At 41.0% G+C, this 19,073-nt stretch overlaps 1 protein-coding gene across 6 annotated transcripts in view; it reads right to left on the reverse strand.

Moving 5' to 3' along the window:
- LOC147356841 (uncharacterized) overlaps positions 1 to 18,848 on the reverse strand; it is a 101,035-nt gene extending 82,187 nt beyond the window's left edge. For 2 of the 6 annotated variants that reach the window (XR_015143559.1, XR_015143558.1), the window contains exons 1-3: positions 18,004 to 18,848; positions 16,618 to 16,761; positions 3,393 to 3,494 (exon numbers count right to left, since the gene is read on the reverse strand). Coding sequence is in view for 1 of the 6 variants with exons in the window: in XM_086345149.1 (XP_086201275.1) it covers position 3,016; positions 3,393 to 3,494; positions 4,905 to 5,036 (235 nt within the window). In the remaining 5 variants the exon portion in view is untranslated. Of the gene's footprint in view, positions 1 to 3,015; positions 3,017 to 3,392; positions 3,495 to 4,904; positions 5,136 to 16,617; positions 16,762 to 18,003 lie in introns of those variants that run through there. The other 4 variants (XR_015143555.1, XM_086345149.1, XR_015143560.1 and 1 more) reach the window with 4 other exon arrangements.
- Positions 18,849 to 19,073: the final 225 nt, after the last annotated feature.

Below are 19,073 nucleotides of genomic sequence, written 5' to 3' on the forward strand. Positions count from 1 at the left end.
ACAACTAGAGGAAAGCCCATGTGCAGCAACAAAAACCCACTGCAGCCAAAAATAAATAAATACATAAATAAATTTTTTTAATTTAGCTTTTTTCCATTAGCTACCTCTCACTTGCCTAGCACTGGTTAACGTAGTAAATGTTTTCTAAGGTACACATGTAGCTGGTACCTAAATCCTGGCTCCCCCACTAAAAGTCTTGCTCTTTGACTTATAGACTCTCATTTATTCATGATTGCCCTACAAATTATAGATGAAGGTGTATTATTATGCCCATTTCACAGATGTGGACATTGTGACTCCATTTCTGCCACAGGTCACTGACACACCTTATTTGTGCCAGAGGTGGGATGTGAAATCGGTTTTTACTACTTCAAGCCCACTCTTTGGCAGGATTGTTGTTAAGAGGTCTTTTGAATGTATAGGTCACCTGACTATCCCAGACCTCATCTATATAAAGTACATGACTCTTCGCCTCCTGCTTACACAGAAATCACCCCCTTTGAATCCCCCTAGTCTCCCTCCCTCCCTGGGAGAGCATCTCATGAGTGCTCAGAAAACACTTGCTCATGTTCTCTGCCCCAGCTCCTCATTGAGGCTCCTGGCCCCTCTACTGAGGCTGAACCCCAGGAGGATACAAAGATACCTCTATAGACTCGGGCCGCTTTCCCTGATGAACCTGGAGTTCTCAGGGTACCAGACATGCCCAGGGCGGTGGCAATCAGAAGCGGAGTAGAAGGACAGCCCCTTATCTGACTATGAGTTTTAGTGTTTCTTCACCCCCAAAAGATACTGATGGTTCCCAGACAGGGACAAAGTCTTTCAATGACACTAATCTTTCAGCTTCTGGCCCCAGCCTCCTCCTGCTCACCAGTTCCCAGTGCAGAGTCCTTGAAGGGTTTGTCTGACTGCCCAGGCCTCAGTCATGCATCACACACAGGCAGCAAAAAGGCCAGGGTAACAGTGGGCTAGACTTCTCCCCTCACACTGTGGAAGTCCTAAATATACAAGAAGATTCAGAAGTTAGGGCAAAAATGAATAAATAAAAAGGGCCAAGGTCCATTGGATGCCACGTAGCCCCCCACTATCACTCTCACCCCTGGCTCTATCACCAGATCCTCTTTACTCCTTTGGCAAAAACAGGCAAGCAAACCAAAAAAGTTTTAAATCCTCTTTGCATATGAAATTATGCAATTCAATATTTGGGAGGAGGTGGAACCCTACACACCAGAGGAATCAAGGTGCTGCCATTCTGAGGACAATGGGGAACTCAGTCATAATTCATTAAGAAGGACACAGTTGGGATACCAAGGAAAGATAAGGAAGGGGGCAGGGAATGAGGAGCCGAGGTCTTAAGGCTTAGAGTGGATACTTTCTATAGATCAGCTCCTAAAACTTGTAAAAGAAAGACTTCATGCTCTAAAGTCAAATAGACCCAAGTTTCAAACTTTGGTTTCATCACTCTGTAAACTTGTACAAGTTACAATATCTCTGAGCCGAAGCTTCTTCATTTGCAAAATAATGAAACAGAAAATCACTGACCAATTTAAATAAGATAATGCAAATAAAGTGGCTTGGAGATTGTCACTTAATAAATATTCCTTCTCCCCCTCCCCTCTGGGGAATTAAGATAAATAAAATTTTCATTTGCACAGTAAACTAGTTTGTATATTTCTTGCATGATTTTCCATATTTATAACTTTTTAATGAAAGTATTTTTAATATGGCTGTGAAAAAGCATCTATAATTACATTTAACAAGAATTTTAAATGACTATTTTAAAAAAAGGGTTTTTCTTCTAAGTGGAAATTGTAGATTAAAAGTCATGAAAGAGTAGTCTGTATAGGGTGGCTATTTAAGTAAATTGTAATATATGACTTCTGGGCTTATAGGGAAGAGGGTAAATTAACTTTTGCAGGGTGGTGTTATTGGGTGCCTGCCACTAGGCTGGGTGCTTTATATTTAATCTTTATAGCAACGCTATAAGAAAGTCATTTTACAGATAGAGGAACTTGAGGCATTAAGCAATTTAGCCAAAGTCACAAAAGAGAAGTTTGTCTGACAATGAGGCGCATCATGGAGAATTTAGCCAAGTTACTTGATGGTATTGCTGCCTCTGCCTCCATTTTGTTCAGCCAAATAGCCTGCAGGACCCTAAACTAACACGAGGCCTCTCATGCAAGCACAAGCCCTGGATAGCAGCCACAGAGTCACAAGTGAATGTTAAGTTCCTGATATGACTTTTCAACAGTCCTTGTGATCAAGTCTCCCCTGCCCCCCAGCTCTTTCCCTTCAGGCGCCCCTTAGGTAAGCCATGCTCTCCCAATGGAGTTTACCAAAACCTTGCTCTTTTGGTTTGTATTGACCAATCAGGCCCTAGCCCAGGATCTCCAAAGCCCTACACCCACAGACCCTAATAAAGGCACGTGCCCTAGGTCCTGCCTTTCCCTCTAACTCTGCCTTGACCTCCCCATGTGGCCCCTTGCAGTGTGCCTGGTACTTCCTTCTGCCCAGGAGGACTAAACCTCTATTTCAATTTCTCTTGTGGTCTGTTTTAAATTGAACTCAGCTCACTATCCAGCACCATGGATCCCACTTACTACATGCTAATTCGACAAAGTAATGACACACATACTCAGGCTACTTCCACTAATCCACTCTTGCTCACTCAGACCGTGGCCACCAAACAAAAGCAATAATAAGTGTGTCCAACTGTCAAGTATTCACTAAGCAGCAGCACGGGAGTAACAGACAGGTTGTCTTCTCACAGCCCCATAGCTTTGGCCAGCAAGAAGACAGTCAGTCCAGATAGATTTAGACGTTTTATTACGCACAGCGCAGCAGACAGTGTAAGCTCCCTGTTTGCAATAGGTCCTTACTCCCCAAGTCCCATGGGGGCGACGCAGAGGCAGGCACACTTGAATATCATGCAAGGAGTGGGTGTCTGACCCCCGAGGAACCCTGAGCTGCCTTATCCTCCCCTCACCCCACACCCCTAGGAGACAGGATATTTATTACCCTGCAATATAAACAAATCTTCCCTGAGAAGGGGAGAGAGAGGTCTTTATCTTTACTGTCCTGGACTCTCTCCATGAAAGGAAACATTCTCTCTACTCTCCTGGAATGTAAACAGATCTGAGTAAACTGGTTGTTAAAACCTAGCTGAGAAGAATGTGAGAGATTCATAAAGAATTGTCTCCCATCCCCCTAAAAATGTAATGGGGTGTTAACACACCACTCTTTTCTGTTTAATTTTTCCTTCATTTATCAAACAAATATTAATTCATTGATTCACTCATTCAAAATCTATTCACATATTACTAAGTGATTCCTATGTATACTGGTAGGTGTGCTGATTGCTGAACATAAAGCCATAAGACAAACACAGTCCTTACCTTCATGGGGCCAACATTTTGATTGGGGGTCAAAATCTGTTTCCACAGCAATCTTTGGCAGGTGGTATTCACCAGGGCCGATGCAGAAAAATCCAGTTGTCTCTGAAAGAAGGCATGTGCTTAGTCACTCAGTCATGTCTGACTCTTTGTGACCCCGTGGACTGTAGCCCACCAGGCTCCTCTGTCCATGGGGATTCTCCAGGCAAGAATATTGGAGTTGCCATGTTGCCATGGTCTCCTCCAAGAGATCTTCCCAACCCAGGTATCTAACCCAGATCTCCTGCCTTGTAGGTGGATTCTTTACCATCTGAGCCACCAGGGAAGCCCAAGAAGGTAGGCATAGGCGGTAAAACAATTCACAAAATCTTTTCATAAGCACTAAATGAACCTACATATAGACTCATCATTAAAGCAAGGAACTGAATGTCAGGGCATATTGAAGTTCCTAACACATTCACTAAGTATTCTGAGTAGATGGTGTCATTGTTGCTGGTGAGGAGACCCAGGTAAAAAGGACTGAAGAGCCAAGAAAAGCAATCATTTTCTCCTTAGAATTTAATCTTACCAACAAAAATTCTCCTATTTCCATAATAATTACTAATTTGTTTGTTAGAGAATATTTTCATTTTCATTATATCTGAAAATAATATATGCTTATTGTTAAAAAAGAAACCCTAAAAACATGTAGAAAGTGTAAAGAAATGGGTTATCATGCAACATGATGCCACCCAGGTAAAACTATTTTAACTTACTGGAGTAGTATTTCCCTGGTTAACTTAAATTCACATATTCAGATATCTGTGGGGATTTTGTTTGTCTTTCTTTTCCTGAATTGGAGTTCTATTGCATATACAGTTTAGTTTATATTGCTTTTTTCACTTAACTCTTATAATAATATTCTTCCAAAACAATTTTAATAGCTACATATGAGTTCATCATATAGAGAAGCATTAATTTATTCAACCAGCCCCCTGCTATTGTACTATACCTTCTGTTTGTTTTTCCTTACGATAAATAGTTTTTTTTAAAAAAGAATTTATTTGGCTACAATGGCTGCAACACTCAGGATCTTTAGTTGCAATGCTCAGGCTCAGTAGTTGGGGGCGTGTGGGCTTAGTTGCCCTGGGGCCTGAGGGATCTAGATCCCAGACAGGGATAGAACCCATGTCCCCTGCATTGGAAGACAGACTCTTAATCACTGGATGACCAGGAAAGCCTCTATCAACAGCTTCTTAAACACATCTTTCCCCACATCTCTCTGTTTAGGTCATTGGGATTGATTGCCAATAGTAAGATGATCACATTGAAGGATGTGCCCATTATTGCTGAAACCCTGTTTCAGCAGAAAACAGAAACACTGTTTTATTTTACATTCTACACTGGATTGTTTTGTTAAACTCAGCTTTTAAGGGGAGGTGGATGATAAGGGAGGGGAGGTGGATGATAAGGGTGAGGAGGAAGAAAGGGAAAAGGAGGCAGGAAAAGACAGATTCAGAGGCAGACAGCACTCACATGTTTGTAATCCAGGAGCTTGTTCTTCCCAGAGTGCAGTGGGTGAGGGCGCTTATCCATTTTCCTGAATTTGGTTCCAGGAATAAGCTCTGGTTGGCCAATGCTTCTGGACGCTTCCCCTGTGGTCCCCATCAGAGTCCGCAGTGATTTTCATAATAGATGAAGTCACTGACAAGTCTTCAGTTTTAGAACTTTAGAGAGTTCCTCCCCCTTTGCAGGGGCTGAGAAGTATCATAGCCTCAGTCATGTTGCCCAAGACTAACTCTTTAAATAATATCCAGATTACAAATGTAATTTTTCAGAGTGTCTTTACTTTTGTAGATTTTTTAAAAAAATATTTCATATTAGCTTTAAGAATATTGGAAATGAAGAAGATAATATGAGAAAATAGACCATCCATAGTCTTCACAATCACAGTCATTGTTAACATTTCAGCAATTTTTCTTCCAGGCTGTTATTCATACTTTTTTTCCTTTTATAAAATTGTAGTCTTACTCAGCTTTTTTCCACTAAACCTTGCCATGAGCATTTTTCCATGATATTACATAACCTACAAAAACATTCATTTTAATGGCTGCAAGATATCCCAGTGAGAAGAGCCATAATTTCTGTTGCCATTCCCTGTGGGAAGGCACTTAGAATATTTCTGACTATAAATAATCCATGTCAACACTTCTGTGTATAAAGCTAATTGAAGCAATGTTAGCTTTGCTCTGAGACAGATAATTTTTAGATACAAAATAGTAATAATGGCTAATAAAAATACTGATGACTTATTGAGCACTCATTAGTCTCCAGGAATTTTACTTATATTACTCTTATTCACAATGACTTTTTTCAGGTAAATAATAATAGCCCCATCTTGTAAATGAAGACACCAAGATTCAGGCATTAATTTATTCTAAGATGTAACGCTAAAGCTTAACTGAGATCCTTTCGTTTTAAAATTCCTTTCTTTCCATCCAAACATACTGTTCTTTTATTATATCAAACAGTGTAAATATTTTTAAGGATCTTGACACACATCGTTTCCTACTATAATCTGCAATTTTTTGTTCAACATAGAAAGTTTTACTTTTCATGGATCTGTTTATTTGTTTGCACAACTAACATGGATAATAAGCATGGATTTGTTTGTTTGTTGGACCTAGAATGGTTTTTAGAAGTTTATTTTGTGAATGTCAGTCTTCCCCTCTATTCTAAGGTTGGAAAGTTGGTAAGTATCATTTTTTTCTGTAGTTTGAGTTTTTTATATTTAATGACTTAGTCCATCAAAAATTTTAATTTAGTATGTATTCCACATACTAAAGAGAAGAATTTTTCTCTTGAATTCCTAATCACTTACCCTATGCCCATTTATTGCAGATATTCTCTTTCCTGTTAAAAGAGATAAGATGCCTATATGTAATAGAATGTGTTTCTTTGCTTTCTCCTTTCATTTATCCATTCACTCATTTAGCAAATATTAATTCAATGGCTGCTCTGTGCCAGACACTGTACCAGGTCTTGAGGATACATTCATAAAGACAGCAAATTTACTAAACAAATAAACCAATTATTAACTATACAATGGTGCAACCCACTCCAGTATTCTTCCCTGGAGAATCCCATGGAGGGCGGAACCTGGCATGCTATATAGTCCATGGAGTTGCAAAGAGTCGGACACAACTGAGTGACTAACACTGTCACTAACACATTAATAGGTGTAACAGCTATAAAGAAAATAGAGAGGACCACGGTGGCTCACGGCAAGAGTACCTTAACTTATTCTTGCACAAATATCTCACTTTTAATTATTGAAGTTTTCTTAATTTTAGTTTCTAGTAAGTTAATATTTCCTCCCTAACTCATTGCTCTTCTTGACTGCTTATTCTTCCAGATGAAAGTAGGAATTATTTTTTTTTCAACTTATGAAATTATCACATTATACTATTGAATTAAATAACATTAAACAGAATAATGAAATTGCAAGACTTGACATCATTATGATATTCCATAATTCTATCCAGGTTTTCTTTTCTAATTCTCATTAACATTTTGTAGTTTTCTCTAATACATTGTTCAATTTTCTTGTTAAGGTTGGTTGCAGGCATTTCATATTTTTTTGCTACTGTGATCAGGATCCCAGTTTTTATTATATTTTGTAACTTGTTTTTAATGTTTATAAAAGCAAGCTATTGATTTTTATATATTTATAATGCTTTCAGTATTCTACTGAGCTCATTAGTTTTCGTATTTTTTCCAATTTTGCTCCTTTCAGTTTTCTATAGATACAGTCCTATCCACAAATAATAAGCTTTTTTTTTTTTTTTTTACCAAATCGGCCAGAATTTCCAGAAAAAATAAATTAAAATGGTGATTATGGGTTTCCTTTTCTGTGCCTGGTTTGATGAAACTTTCATTATTTCACTGTTTTATAGGATGCTGGTTGATGGTAAGCCTGATACTTTTAAATCAGAATAAGAAATTATCCATTTATTCCTAATTTTTAAAAAGAGATTTTATTAGGAACAAGGATTTAATTTTATTATTTCTGTGATCTTCTGTAATGTTTTTTTCCGAATGATCTTGATGTAGGAGATAGACAGGCCCCTGGGCTGGACAGCTGGTGTTCGTCAAGTGGAACAAATCTGAAGCTTTGTTCTCACCCAGACGCTCCAAGGACAAAGCTTGTGGCAGAAGCTGAGCTCTGCTGAAGTAAAGAGATAAGGTGCCCACTCCTGAGGTCAGGGAAAACTTCGCCGTCTACACATGCACAGGAAGGCTTCTTGGGAGACAAAATGGGAGGGGGCACCACCCCATAATAAGTGTGGACATGCACCACGGGCCTCTATGGTGGGATCCAGTTTAGCAAAATGTTGCACACACTTCCTGGGGAGAGTCCTAGGACAAGTCAGATGCAAGAAAGAAACAAGATAATTGGCCGAAATATAAACAAAGACCCAGAAGGAGTGTGCTATACAAGTGATTTACATCACCTCCTGAGTTCCTCCTTCAGGAAGTCTGTCCTCCTCTTCGGGTGTGTATTTCTACCTAGCTTCTGATTTACTGTGCTCCTCTTCATTAGAGAGGACACCCATACCCTTTCTCTCTGGGAGGTATATTTCTGCCTTGCTTCTGTTTTAAAGAGCCTGTTTCTCTGTGTGGTCTCCCACTTGTTGTGCTGTGTCTCTAATAATCAACTTTGTACCTGTTTTTACAGTTTTTGCCTCCTTGAAACATTCTTGCTTTCAAATGGAGGAAAAACCAGGGAACTTTGCTTGTAAACTCTAGCCTCTGGGGGTCTCACAGTTAGGATTCCTGGTTTTCATTCAGGCTGCTGCTGCTGCTAAGTCACTTCAGTCGTGTCCAACTCTGTGCGACCCCACAGACGGCAGCCCACCAGGCTCCCCCATCCCTGGGATTCTCCAGGCAAGAACACTGGAGTGGGTTGCCATTTCCTTCTCCAATGCATGAAAGTGAAAAGTGAAAGTGAAGTCACTCAGTCGTGTCTGACTCTTAGCGACCCCATGGACTGCAGCCCACCAGGCTTCTCCGTCCATGGGATTTTCCAGGCAAGAGTACTGGAGTGGGGTGCCATTGCCTTCTCCGTTATACTGTCTTACAAGATAGCTATTTTCAGCAGAGATAAAATCAAAACTTACAAGTTATCAAGAAAACATGAGGTCATCCATATGAAAGAGAGAGTTGTAAATAACCACTTTTACCATATGGTTCATAAAAAGGAAGAGGGTACTTATCACCGTATAGAAAAACTAAGGAAGGAAATGCCTGGATTCCTCAGTCCCAGGAGAGGCTTGCCTCTCCTCTTAATTCCTGAATATTCAGGAATTAATAAGGAACAGAGAATTCCTGACAGATCCAAAACAGCACACAGGAAGCCTCCTGTTAAATGCTTCCTGACAATAAATAAGTTTATTTGTACCATTTTTTAGATTCTTCATGTAAGCAATATCGTACGATATTTTTTTTTCTGTCTGACTTACTTCACTCAGTGTAAATCCATCCATGTTGCTGCAGACGACATAATTTCATTCTTCTTAATGGCTGAATAATATTCATATATATACCTCGTCTTCTTTATCCATTCATCAGTTGATGGACATTTATGTTGCTTCCATAGTCTGGCTGTTGTAAATAGTCCTGCAATGAACACTGGGATACATGTATCTTTTCAAATTATGGTTTTCTCTGGGTATATGCCCAGGAGTGGGATTGAAGGATTGTATTGTAGCTCTATTTTTCATTTTTTAAGCAACCCACATGTCATGGCAGTCCAATGCAGGTTATAAAACAATTTCCAGACACAGTATTGGAGAAAGAAGCAAGTATACTAAGAACAAAGAGCAGAGATAACATGGGCATTGCAAGCATAGTGGGCTGACACCTCCTGACAGGCCAGGGAGAGCTGATGCTTTTTGTGGATTAGAAGCCAATTTTTATAGTCTCAAAACAAAGAAAACTCCTGCTGGAGGGTTGGAATTAGGTGACTGGTTAGTACTCTTGCCTGGAAAATTCCATGGATGGAGGAGCCTGGTAGGTTGCAGTCCATGGGGTCGCTAAGAGTCAGACACGACTGAGCGGCTTCACTTTCACTTTTCACTTTCATGCATTGGAGAAGGAAATGGCAACCCACTCCAGTGTTCTTGCCTGGAGAATCCCAGGGGCGGCGGAGCTTGGTGGGCTGCTGTCTGTGGGGTCGCACAGAGTCGGACACGACTGAAGCGACTTAGCAGCAGCAGCAGCAGCAGTAGGGTGCTACCGAGTAACTATTAGGGTGGGTGTTTTTGCATAATTTGGGGTCAGAAAGCTGGCCAATGGATCAGGGGGGCTTAGTGGTTCCAGTGGGGTTCAGCCAGTTCTGGAGATGACCTTCTTTCTGGGCTGTGCTTCAGCAGCCTCAGTACAAAGCCTACAACCTGTGGCCTTGGGATAGGACACCACACTCTATATGGTTTTCCACAGTGGCTGCACGAATTTACATTCCTACCAACTGTGTAGGAGGGTTCCCTTTTCTCCACACCCTCTCCAGCATTTATTGTTTATTGTTTTCTTCATGATGGCCATCCTGACCAGTGTTATGTGATATCTCATTGAAGTTGTGATTTGCATTTCTCGAATAACTAGTGATGTTGAGCACCTAATGACTTTCAATGTAAGATAATTATTTCTTTAGTTCATAGCTATTGCATTGGTCACATTTGGATCGGCAATTTGGTGATTTTTTTTTCCCCCATAAAGATGACTGCAACATTCTTGAGTACTTTGGTAGCTTTGAAAAGAGACTGGAACTGGGAGCTAGCCCACCTTGGAAGTGTAGGAACAGCACTGTGAATTCAAGTGGAATATGTTCAAGCTCCTGAAAAATAAACCCAAACTCCCACCAGTCATCTAAGTGAGGACCACTGCAGAAGGTTCTGTAATTTGGGGGAACATTCATTTTTCTGAGAGAATAATGAATTGATTTGATAATGGAAGGGGCATGGTGGTTTTCAATCTTGTAGAGAATCAAAAATTTGATGCAAGTCCTCTTCCTAGCATGCATTGCTCTTCCTAGACTTTTATGTGGTTTGGTCTGGTAAGTTTGATGAAGGACATAGCCAAATACAATTTGAAAAGTAAAGTTAATCTTAGCCATAACTTTGGACTCTTGCAATTACACGCAAGAGTCTTGACTTGCTGAGTTGCCCATCTCAATGACCATTTATTCATGAATATTTATTGGTACTCTTACATGTCCTGCACTTGGCTAGAGTGTCTTAAAAAGGTAGGTTTTATTATAACTCAGGTATTGTGAGGCCAACAGATTAGGAGATGGCTGCCACTGAAAAATAAGCTGTTACTTCACAGGGTTATGCTCCCTGCTTGTTATTTTTCCTCAGGATTACTATGGCAATTCAGGACCTTTTACAGTTCCATGATGAATTTTAGGATTTATTTGTTCTAGTTTCATGAAAAATGTCATTGTTAACTTGATAGTGATTGCAGTAAATCTGTAGATTGCTTTCAGCAGTATGGCCATTTTAACAATATTTCTTCCAATCCAAGAGCATGGGATATGCAAACAGCTCATACAACTCAAGAACAACAACAAATCCAAAAAAAAAAAAAAATGGGCAGAATACCTAAATAGACATTTCTCCAAAGACAAACAGATGGCCAACAGGCCCACAGAAAGATATTCAACATCACTAATTATTAGAGAAACGTGCATCAAAACTACAATAAGGTACCTACCACGTTACATCAGTCAGAAGGGCCATCGTTAAAAAATCTACAAATAACATGCTGGAGAGAATGTGGAGAGAAGGGAACTCTCCTACACTGTTGGTGGGACTATAAATTGGTGCAGCCACTATAAAAAAAGCACATGAAGCTTCTTAAAAAACTAAAATAAAGTCACCATATGATCCAGCAATCCCACTCCTGGGCCTATATCTGGACAAAACTGTTGAAGAAGGAATTCATAGGGCCTGGACTCCATCTTAGGCCTGTTCATGCTGATCACGCTCAACCACCTTTCCAATGGACTCTGAACTCTGCATTTAGTGCCTATGAAAACAACAACAGAAGGATAAGACCCCCTCCAGACATGGGAACCTTGAAGATCATATCTAGGTTACTCATCACCTAAGAGAAAACATATGCTAATCACCCCTTCCTCCAGACAGGCCATACGTTTTTCTGTATCTATCGGAGTATAACCTTGGGTTTATTGATTATTGGCTAACTGTTTGACTGTTTGAGCACATGAGCACATAGCACGTGAATGATGGGGTTACTGGGATTGTATTTTCCTTGGTTTATGTAAGTCTCAAGGAATTTGGGGTGGTGGGTTCAGACACGTACACGTTGGGTATAAAAGATTTTCACAGCTGCTGGTCGGGGTCCTTGGCTAAGAGGAGACTCTGCCTTGGGCCCGCTGGTGTAATAAACTGCACTCCACTATCTGCATTGTCCTTCTGAGTGAGTTTGTTTCCCGGAACGCGTGGCTACAACACTATAATTTGAAAAGATACGTGTACCCCAATGTTCAGAGCTTCTCTGGTGGCTCAGATGGTAAAGAAACTGCCTGCAATGCAAGAGACCCATGTTTGATCCCTGGGTCGGGAATATCCCCTGGAGGAGGAAATGGCAACCCACTCCAGTTTTCTTGCCTGGAGAATCCGATGGACAGAGGAGCCTGGCAGGCTACAGTCCATGGGGTAGCAAAGAGTCCATAGCAACACTATTTACGATAGCCAAGACATGAAAGCAACCTAAGTGTCCATCAACAGAGGGATGGATAAAGACTATGTGGTAATATATATATACATACATATGTGTGTGTGTGTATATATATATATATATATATATATATATATATACAATGGAATATTACTCAGCTACCAAAAAAATGAAATAATGCCATTTGTAGCAACATGGACGGACCTATAGATTACCATGGTAAGTGAAGCAAGTCAGATGGAGAAAGGCAAATGTCACATATCATTTATATGTGAAATCTAAAATATGACAAAAATAAACATCTGCAAAACAGAAACAGACTCAAGGATACAGAGAACAGACTTGTGGTTGCCACAGAACAGGGAGGTGGGAGGGATAAATTAGGAGTTTGAGATTAACAGATACACATTAATACATACAAAACAGATTAAAAACAAAGTCTTAACTGTATAGCACAGGGAACTGTATTCAATATCCTGTAATAAAGCATAATAGAAAAGAACATGAAAAAGAAAGTATATATGTACATGTATATATATATGTATGTATGTATGTATGTATAACTGATTCACTTTGCTATATACCAGAAAAACAGGGCTGTAAATCAACTACAATTCAATTAAAAAATAAATTTAAAAAAAAAGAATAGAGAATTGTTTCAATAAATAATGGTTAATCATTTATTCAGTTTTTAGATTATTTATTGGTTAAATACATGATTAAACTAAAAAATTGCAGGGTTTTTTCCTTACAAGTCTCCTTTGCCATTTGCAAGGATTATTTTATGATGCAGAACAGTATCAAGAAAACTGAGAACTTTTCATCTTGCTGAGATTGTTTTCATCAGCAGTTGAAAGGGGACACAGTTTCAAGGCTAAGCAACATAATTCCACTTTTTAGCACATAGAAAAAAAATGTAATGGGCTAAGGATCTGAGAACTCACAGTACTGAAAGGAGAGGATAGCACAGCAGTATTAACAAATATATTTCAGGACATGAGAAGTTTTTCCACTTTGCACTTAAAAGCAATTCCAATTTTTACTGATGTTCTTAAAGAATCTCACAGAGGATATAGTTCTAAACCATAGCAACGTGTCTTAAAATCCTTTCTTTTTCTTCCCTCTCAATCTTGCTTTTCCACCTTGTTGTTCAAAGACTCTCTCTCCATTTCATTTCCAGCTCGCTGCCAACCCTCCGCTATAACTCATCCAAGTGACTCTCAACTCCTTTGGCTCCCATCTTTCCCCCACCCCCACCCCCACACCCCCGACTCTTGGATCTATTTTTTCTCTCGCTCACCAGATATTTGCTTCCTTTTTGATGGAAAAGTTCTGGCCTCTCCCATTAGATGCTCCAGCCCAGGCATTGAGCTGACAAGTTCAAACTTTCTCTTAGAAGGGGAGGGGGAGGAAGATTCAATGATTCTCTTTCTTTCACTGTCAGGGGCATGGGGAAAATGCTGTAAATCTCATAATTTAACTTTTTCTTTGTGACTCTTATCATCGTGTAGCAGTATCTTCAGGATTAGCTTAGGGTGTAGATCTAGAAAAAATGGCCCACAGACACAATTGGCATGCTTTTAGTCTGGACCAGGGATCCTTGGGTGTGATGGGTGCAGGGGCTGGGAGAGGGAAGAGGAAAGTTGTTTATTTCCAGGGGGACTTTTTCAAATTCTCCATCTCCCTGGAAATCCTGAGTGCTTTCAGCTAAGAATCACCTTGACATCTCCTGCATTCAGTTTATCAGCCCTGCATTTACCAGTAAATCCTGTTGACTTGACTTCAGAAAAGTCCCGAATCTAATCACTTTTTAACAACTTTTCAGCCACCACTCTAGTCCAAGGTGTGATCAACTCCCACTTGGATTATTGAAGTAGCAAACCTGTATTTGTTTCCATTGCAAATTACCACAAACTTAGTGGCTTAAAACAACACAAATGTTCTAGAGGTCTGAAATCCAAAATGGATCTCAGTGGTCTAAACTCAAGATGTCAATAAGGCTGCTTTCCTTTCTGGCTCTAGGGGAGAATCTGGGTCCTTGCCTTTTCCAGCTCCTGTAGACCACTTGCATTGCTTGGCTCATGGTCAAGTCTTTCCCACACTGCATCATTTTCTCAATCTCCTGCCTCACTCTTGCACTTATAAGGACTTTTGTGACTACATTTGTCCAACCTGGAAAATCCAGGGTAATATTTCCATCTCAAAGTCAGCTGATTAGCGATCATAACTCCACCTGCAAACTTAATTCCCCTTGCCTGTAAAATAACATATCCACAGCTTCTAGAATTAAAATGTGGACATCTTTGGGAGGATCTTATTCTGCTTACCACACTTCTAACTCATCTCCCAGCTTTCACTTGACTCATTTCAATCTTTTCTCCACAGCCAAAGTGATCCTATTAAGCTATTTATCACATCATTCCACTCTGCTCAAAACCTTCCCACACTCCCACTTCATAATCCCAATACCTCTCAACATCACCAAGGTTCTTATTGGCTCTATTAATAAATTCGCTAATATTGAATAGTCCCTTCTAGCATTGACCCTACAGCATTGTTGAGAGGAGGACTGCATTTTTTGTGCTCATGTTTCGTTTAGAACGTGTTTGCCTGTGTTCATCAGTGAGGTAGGCCTTTTGTTTTCTCTGTTCTCTTCATTTGGTTTTGCTTTGTACAATAGGTAGAAGGCTACGCACCTTCTGTAGCTCAGAGAAATTGAAACAGCAAAGAAAACTTTAGCTCCTTAAAATTCTGAAAATTCTGTGTCTTTTAATTTTTCTTAATTTAAGGGAGCCTAAAACAATTGAGCATAACAAATATTGAGTAGTAAGGGGACCAAGTTTTATAGAGAAAGTATTTTTAAAATACATGTAATTTGGGCTTCCCTGGTGGCTCAGTGGTAAAGAGTCTGTCTGCCAATGAAGGAGACACAGGTTCAGTCCCTGATCTGGGAAGATCTCACATGCAGCAGAGCAATGAAGCCCATGTACCACAACTGCTGAACCTGTGTTCTAGAGTCTGAGAGCCACAACTACTGAAGCCCAAGCACCTAGAGCCAGTGTTCTGCAACAGGAGAAGCCACCACCAAGAGAAGCCCGCACACCACAACTAGAGAGGAGCCCAAGCAGCAGTGAAGACCCAGCACAACCAAAAATAAATAAATCAAATTTATATTTTAAAAAATACATGTAATTTGTTGCCTTTCTCCAGGGTCCTTCTCATTCTGTTTATTCATTCATTCTAATCCAAATAGAATACAAAAACTTTGATTATGGTGCTCCTTTCTACCATGTCCAGGCCTATCTGATAATCTAAATTGTAACACTGCCAGGGTTTCAAGCTGATTGGTCTCCAGAGGTCTCTCCCTGTTAGCCAGGTAGCTGCCTCAGTTCACAGGCGGCCTGTTCACCTGGGTAGACTGAGGGAGCTATTTGAGGAGAAGGCCTGAGGTCAGTTTCTAGGACTCTGGAGTAGCTGGGAAATACTTCCCCAGTTCTTTCCACCCAAAGAGTCCCCTACATGCACCCTCTGACAGACCAGACTGAACATGGAATTGGTTACAATTCTCCCCACACATGTTAAGACACTTCAAGCCACCATGACAATATACCATAGACTGGTGGCTTTAACAACAGACATTTCTTCTTCACAGTTCTAGAGGAAGTCCCAGATCAAGGTGCCTGTGTAGTTGATAAGAATGTTCTTCTTGGCTTGTCGACAGCTGCCTTCTTGCTCTGTGCTCATGAGGCAGAGAGAAGGGGCAAGCTCTCTGGTCTTTTCTTATAAGGACTCTAATTCCATCATAAGGATCTCACCCTCAAGACCTCATCTAAACCCAGTTATCTCTCAAAAGCCCCAAGACCTAATACCATCACACTGTGGGTTAGAGCTTCCGTATATGAATCTGGATTGGGGTGGGGTGGGGGAACATAATTCAATCTACAGAGCTTCCCAGGTGGCTCAGTGGTGAAGAATCCTCCTGCCAAAGTGGGAGCTGCAGGAGACGTGGGTAGGAAGACCCCCTGGAGGAGGAAATGGCAACCTACTCCAGTATCTTTGGAATAATCCCATGGACAGAGGAGCCTAGTGGGCTATAGTCCATGGGGTCCCAAAGAGCTGAACACGACTAAGTGACTGAGAATGCATGCGTGCAACAACTTAGTCCACAGCAGGCAGCTATCTCTAGTCAGTAAGAGGTCATCTTCCACATTAATCGAGTGGAAGAATCAAATGTTGTCACCTCCCCCCACTCCACACACACACACGTACACAGCCTCTTTTATTTGAACTAAAACTGCTGACGAGTTTGCATACTCTTATTTTCCTGAACATCACCTCAGTCAATTTTCATAATCCACTTCTACAAGAAAGCCCTTCAGAAACTGCTCTCAGAAAGAGCCTAAACCCATTCTAAGAAGGAGTCCCATGTTAAATGCTAAATATGTAAACATGACTTTAGAACTGAGTCTACAAGTTCACTCTGTACCTTAGAATAAGTCGTTACTGCCCTGAAGAGTTGACGGGAGCAGTTCTGGAAGCCTTGACTGCCAAATAATGTGAAGGTCTTTGCTGATCCACTAAACCACATCATGGCTATGAGTCCTGGGTTTTCTTGTGTTTTAGATGAAGACTAAGAGAGAATTAGCTATTACGTGCTGCTTCAATGCATTCTCCCAGGGTTTGCTACAGAGTGTGGAGTATCCCTACAACAGTTGTGAAGGGAAGCATTCCAGGTCGCCCCCACCCATCTCACTCCCCCGCCCCCCCGACACTGCCTTCAGCACTGCAGCCTCAGAGGTGCATCAACCACACAAGAGGAAAGACAGTCAACAACAAAGCTCCCAGCTGGCCAGAGTGGCATGGACATTCATAGCAGTGACCATGGCATAGTTACCTAGACCAATATTTTTCCTCTCTCTTTTAACATCTCAAATTAATGAGAGAAGTTACTGCATATCATAAAGTGATGGTATGACCAAAAGCCACATAAGACCATTAGCTCCATTTGGTTACAATGGCAATCTATGTAAGACCTGATCCCCAGCCACAGGCAACATACAGTAAAGTTGGGGAAACAAGAACAATACAACAGGAGATTATCCATGTAAATATTTAGCATGTCATATCCTGGGCACATAGTGTGGATTCAAAGAGCATCAGCTGTTAGTACCATTATGATCGCTATTGTGAAGATGAGGCTGTGGTGGGGCTTCCCCAGTCCAGTAGTTAACAATCTGCCATGCAATGCAGGGGGACACGGGTTCAATCCCTGATCAGGGAAGTAAGACTCCACCTGTGTCGGGGCTACTAAGTTCCCATGCCACAACTACTGAGCCCATGCATTCTAGAGCAAGTGTGCTGCAATGAAGACCCAGCACAGCCAAAGTAAAAAATAAAGTCTAAAAAAAAAATAGATGAGGCTGTGGTTAGAAGCAAGAGAACAATGTTGAGAAGCACTCATATCTTCACTACTTCCATGGTCACCATCCACCCTCCTCTCCCTACAAGGGCCAGGAGGGCTGAAAATGAGGCAGCACTAGGTCTCCAGGGACAGAAACCAGGGACAGGCTTCCAGTCTGAGCTGTCTGGAGTATAAAGAGTCAGAAGACAGGACACTGAGACAAGACCTGAAGAACTGCCAAGAGTCAGGGCCAGGAGAGCCAGAGTAAAAACCCACATCCAAATGCTCTTTGTGAGCAAGAGAAGCTGGCGGTCAGGGGCCAGGTAGGCCAGAGTAGCAAAGAAGCCAGTCTGAAGCAAATCAAGGAGGATCCTGGGAGGCTGTCCAAAAGGATGCTGGAATAGCCACAGATCACCCTGACAGGCTGCCGGGCATGGCCATGTCTAACCATCAGAAAGCTTATAACTGTACCGTAAAGAATATGATCGATAGGCTCTTGACGTGGGGGCCTGAGGTTCAGCAGCAGTGGCATCACCTGGAAACTTGTTTGAAATGCAAATGCTCAAGCCCCACCCCTAACCTGCTGAATGTGAAACTCTAAGGGTGAGCCCTCTGGGCTTCCTTAGAATCCGTTTGCAATGCGGGAACCTCAGGAGATGCAGGTTCAATCCCTGGGTCAGGAAGATCCACTGGAGGAGGACATGGCAACCCACTCCAGTATTCTTGCCTGGAGAATCTCATGGACAGAGGAGCCTGGCAGGCTGTAGTCCATAGTATCGCAAAGAGATGGACACAACTTAAGTGACTTAGCATGCATGCATGCAAAGGTGAGCCCAGTGTCTGCCCTCAGGAAGTACAATAAGACAAACTTTTAAAATCAGCATTTCTCTACTTTAGCTATACCCTAAGATCACCAGAGCAACCCATCCTACATCGATGACATCAAAATCTTTGAGAGATGGGGTCATGGGGCATTTATTTACCTATTATTTTAAAAATGCCCTTGGCAATTCCAGGGGTAGAAAACTACTAATTTCAAAAAACCTTCCTTAGGAGAAACCCGTTTATAAATGAAGGGTATTAATATATCATTGCTGTTCCCTGGGCAGACCGTATGTTCCAATTTTATCAGCCCTCTTCTCTGGGTTTCATATAGCCTTAAATGAGATGGCTTATTGGAAGGACCTTTAACATTAACTGGCTGTAGTTGGTAAGGCTTTCTACCCTCCTGCCCAACAGATAAGTCCTCAAGTGTCAGAGTTTAAATTGAGTAAGGGCACACTTTCCAGAAACCTGGGATCAACAGAATCAAAATGCGTGTGTCATCTCACAAATGACTGAGTAAAGACCAAATGCTTCTTCAACTGAGATGAAAATTAACTCTAAAGTCAATACAGGTTCATTGTGTTCATTGCAATGGAGTATCTGCTTACTGATTTCATCTGGGGCTTAAATTATTACAGTCTTCTCAGTATTTCAATCTTTTTTCAATTTTTTTATGCTTCTCTGCTGAATTTTAATCAGGGATGTTATTATGCCCT

Source organism: Bos grunniens, chromosome 16 (genome assembly GCF_055505025.1).
Source record: "Bos grunniens cultivar Pamir isolate PY7600 chromosome 16, Bosgru_T2T1.0, whole genome shotgun sequence".
Lineage (NCBI taxonomy): Eukaryota > Metazoa > Chordata > Mammalia > Artiodactyla > Bovidae > Bos > Bos grunniens.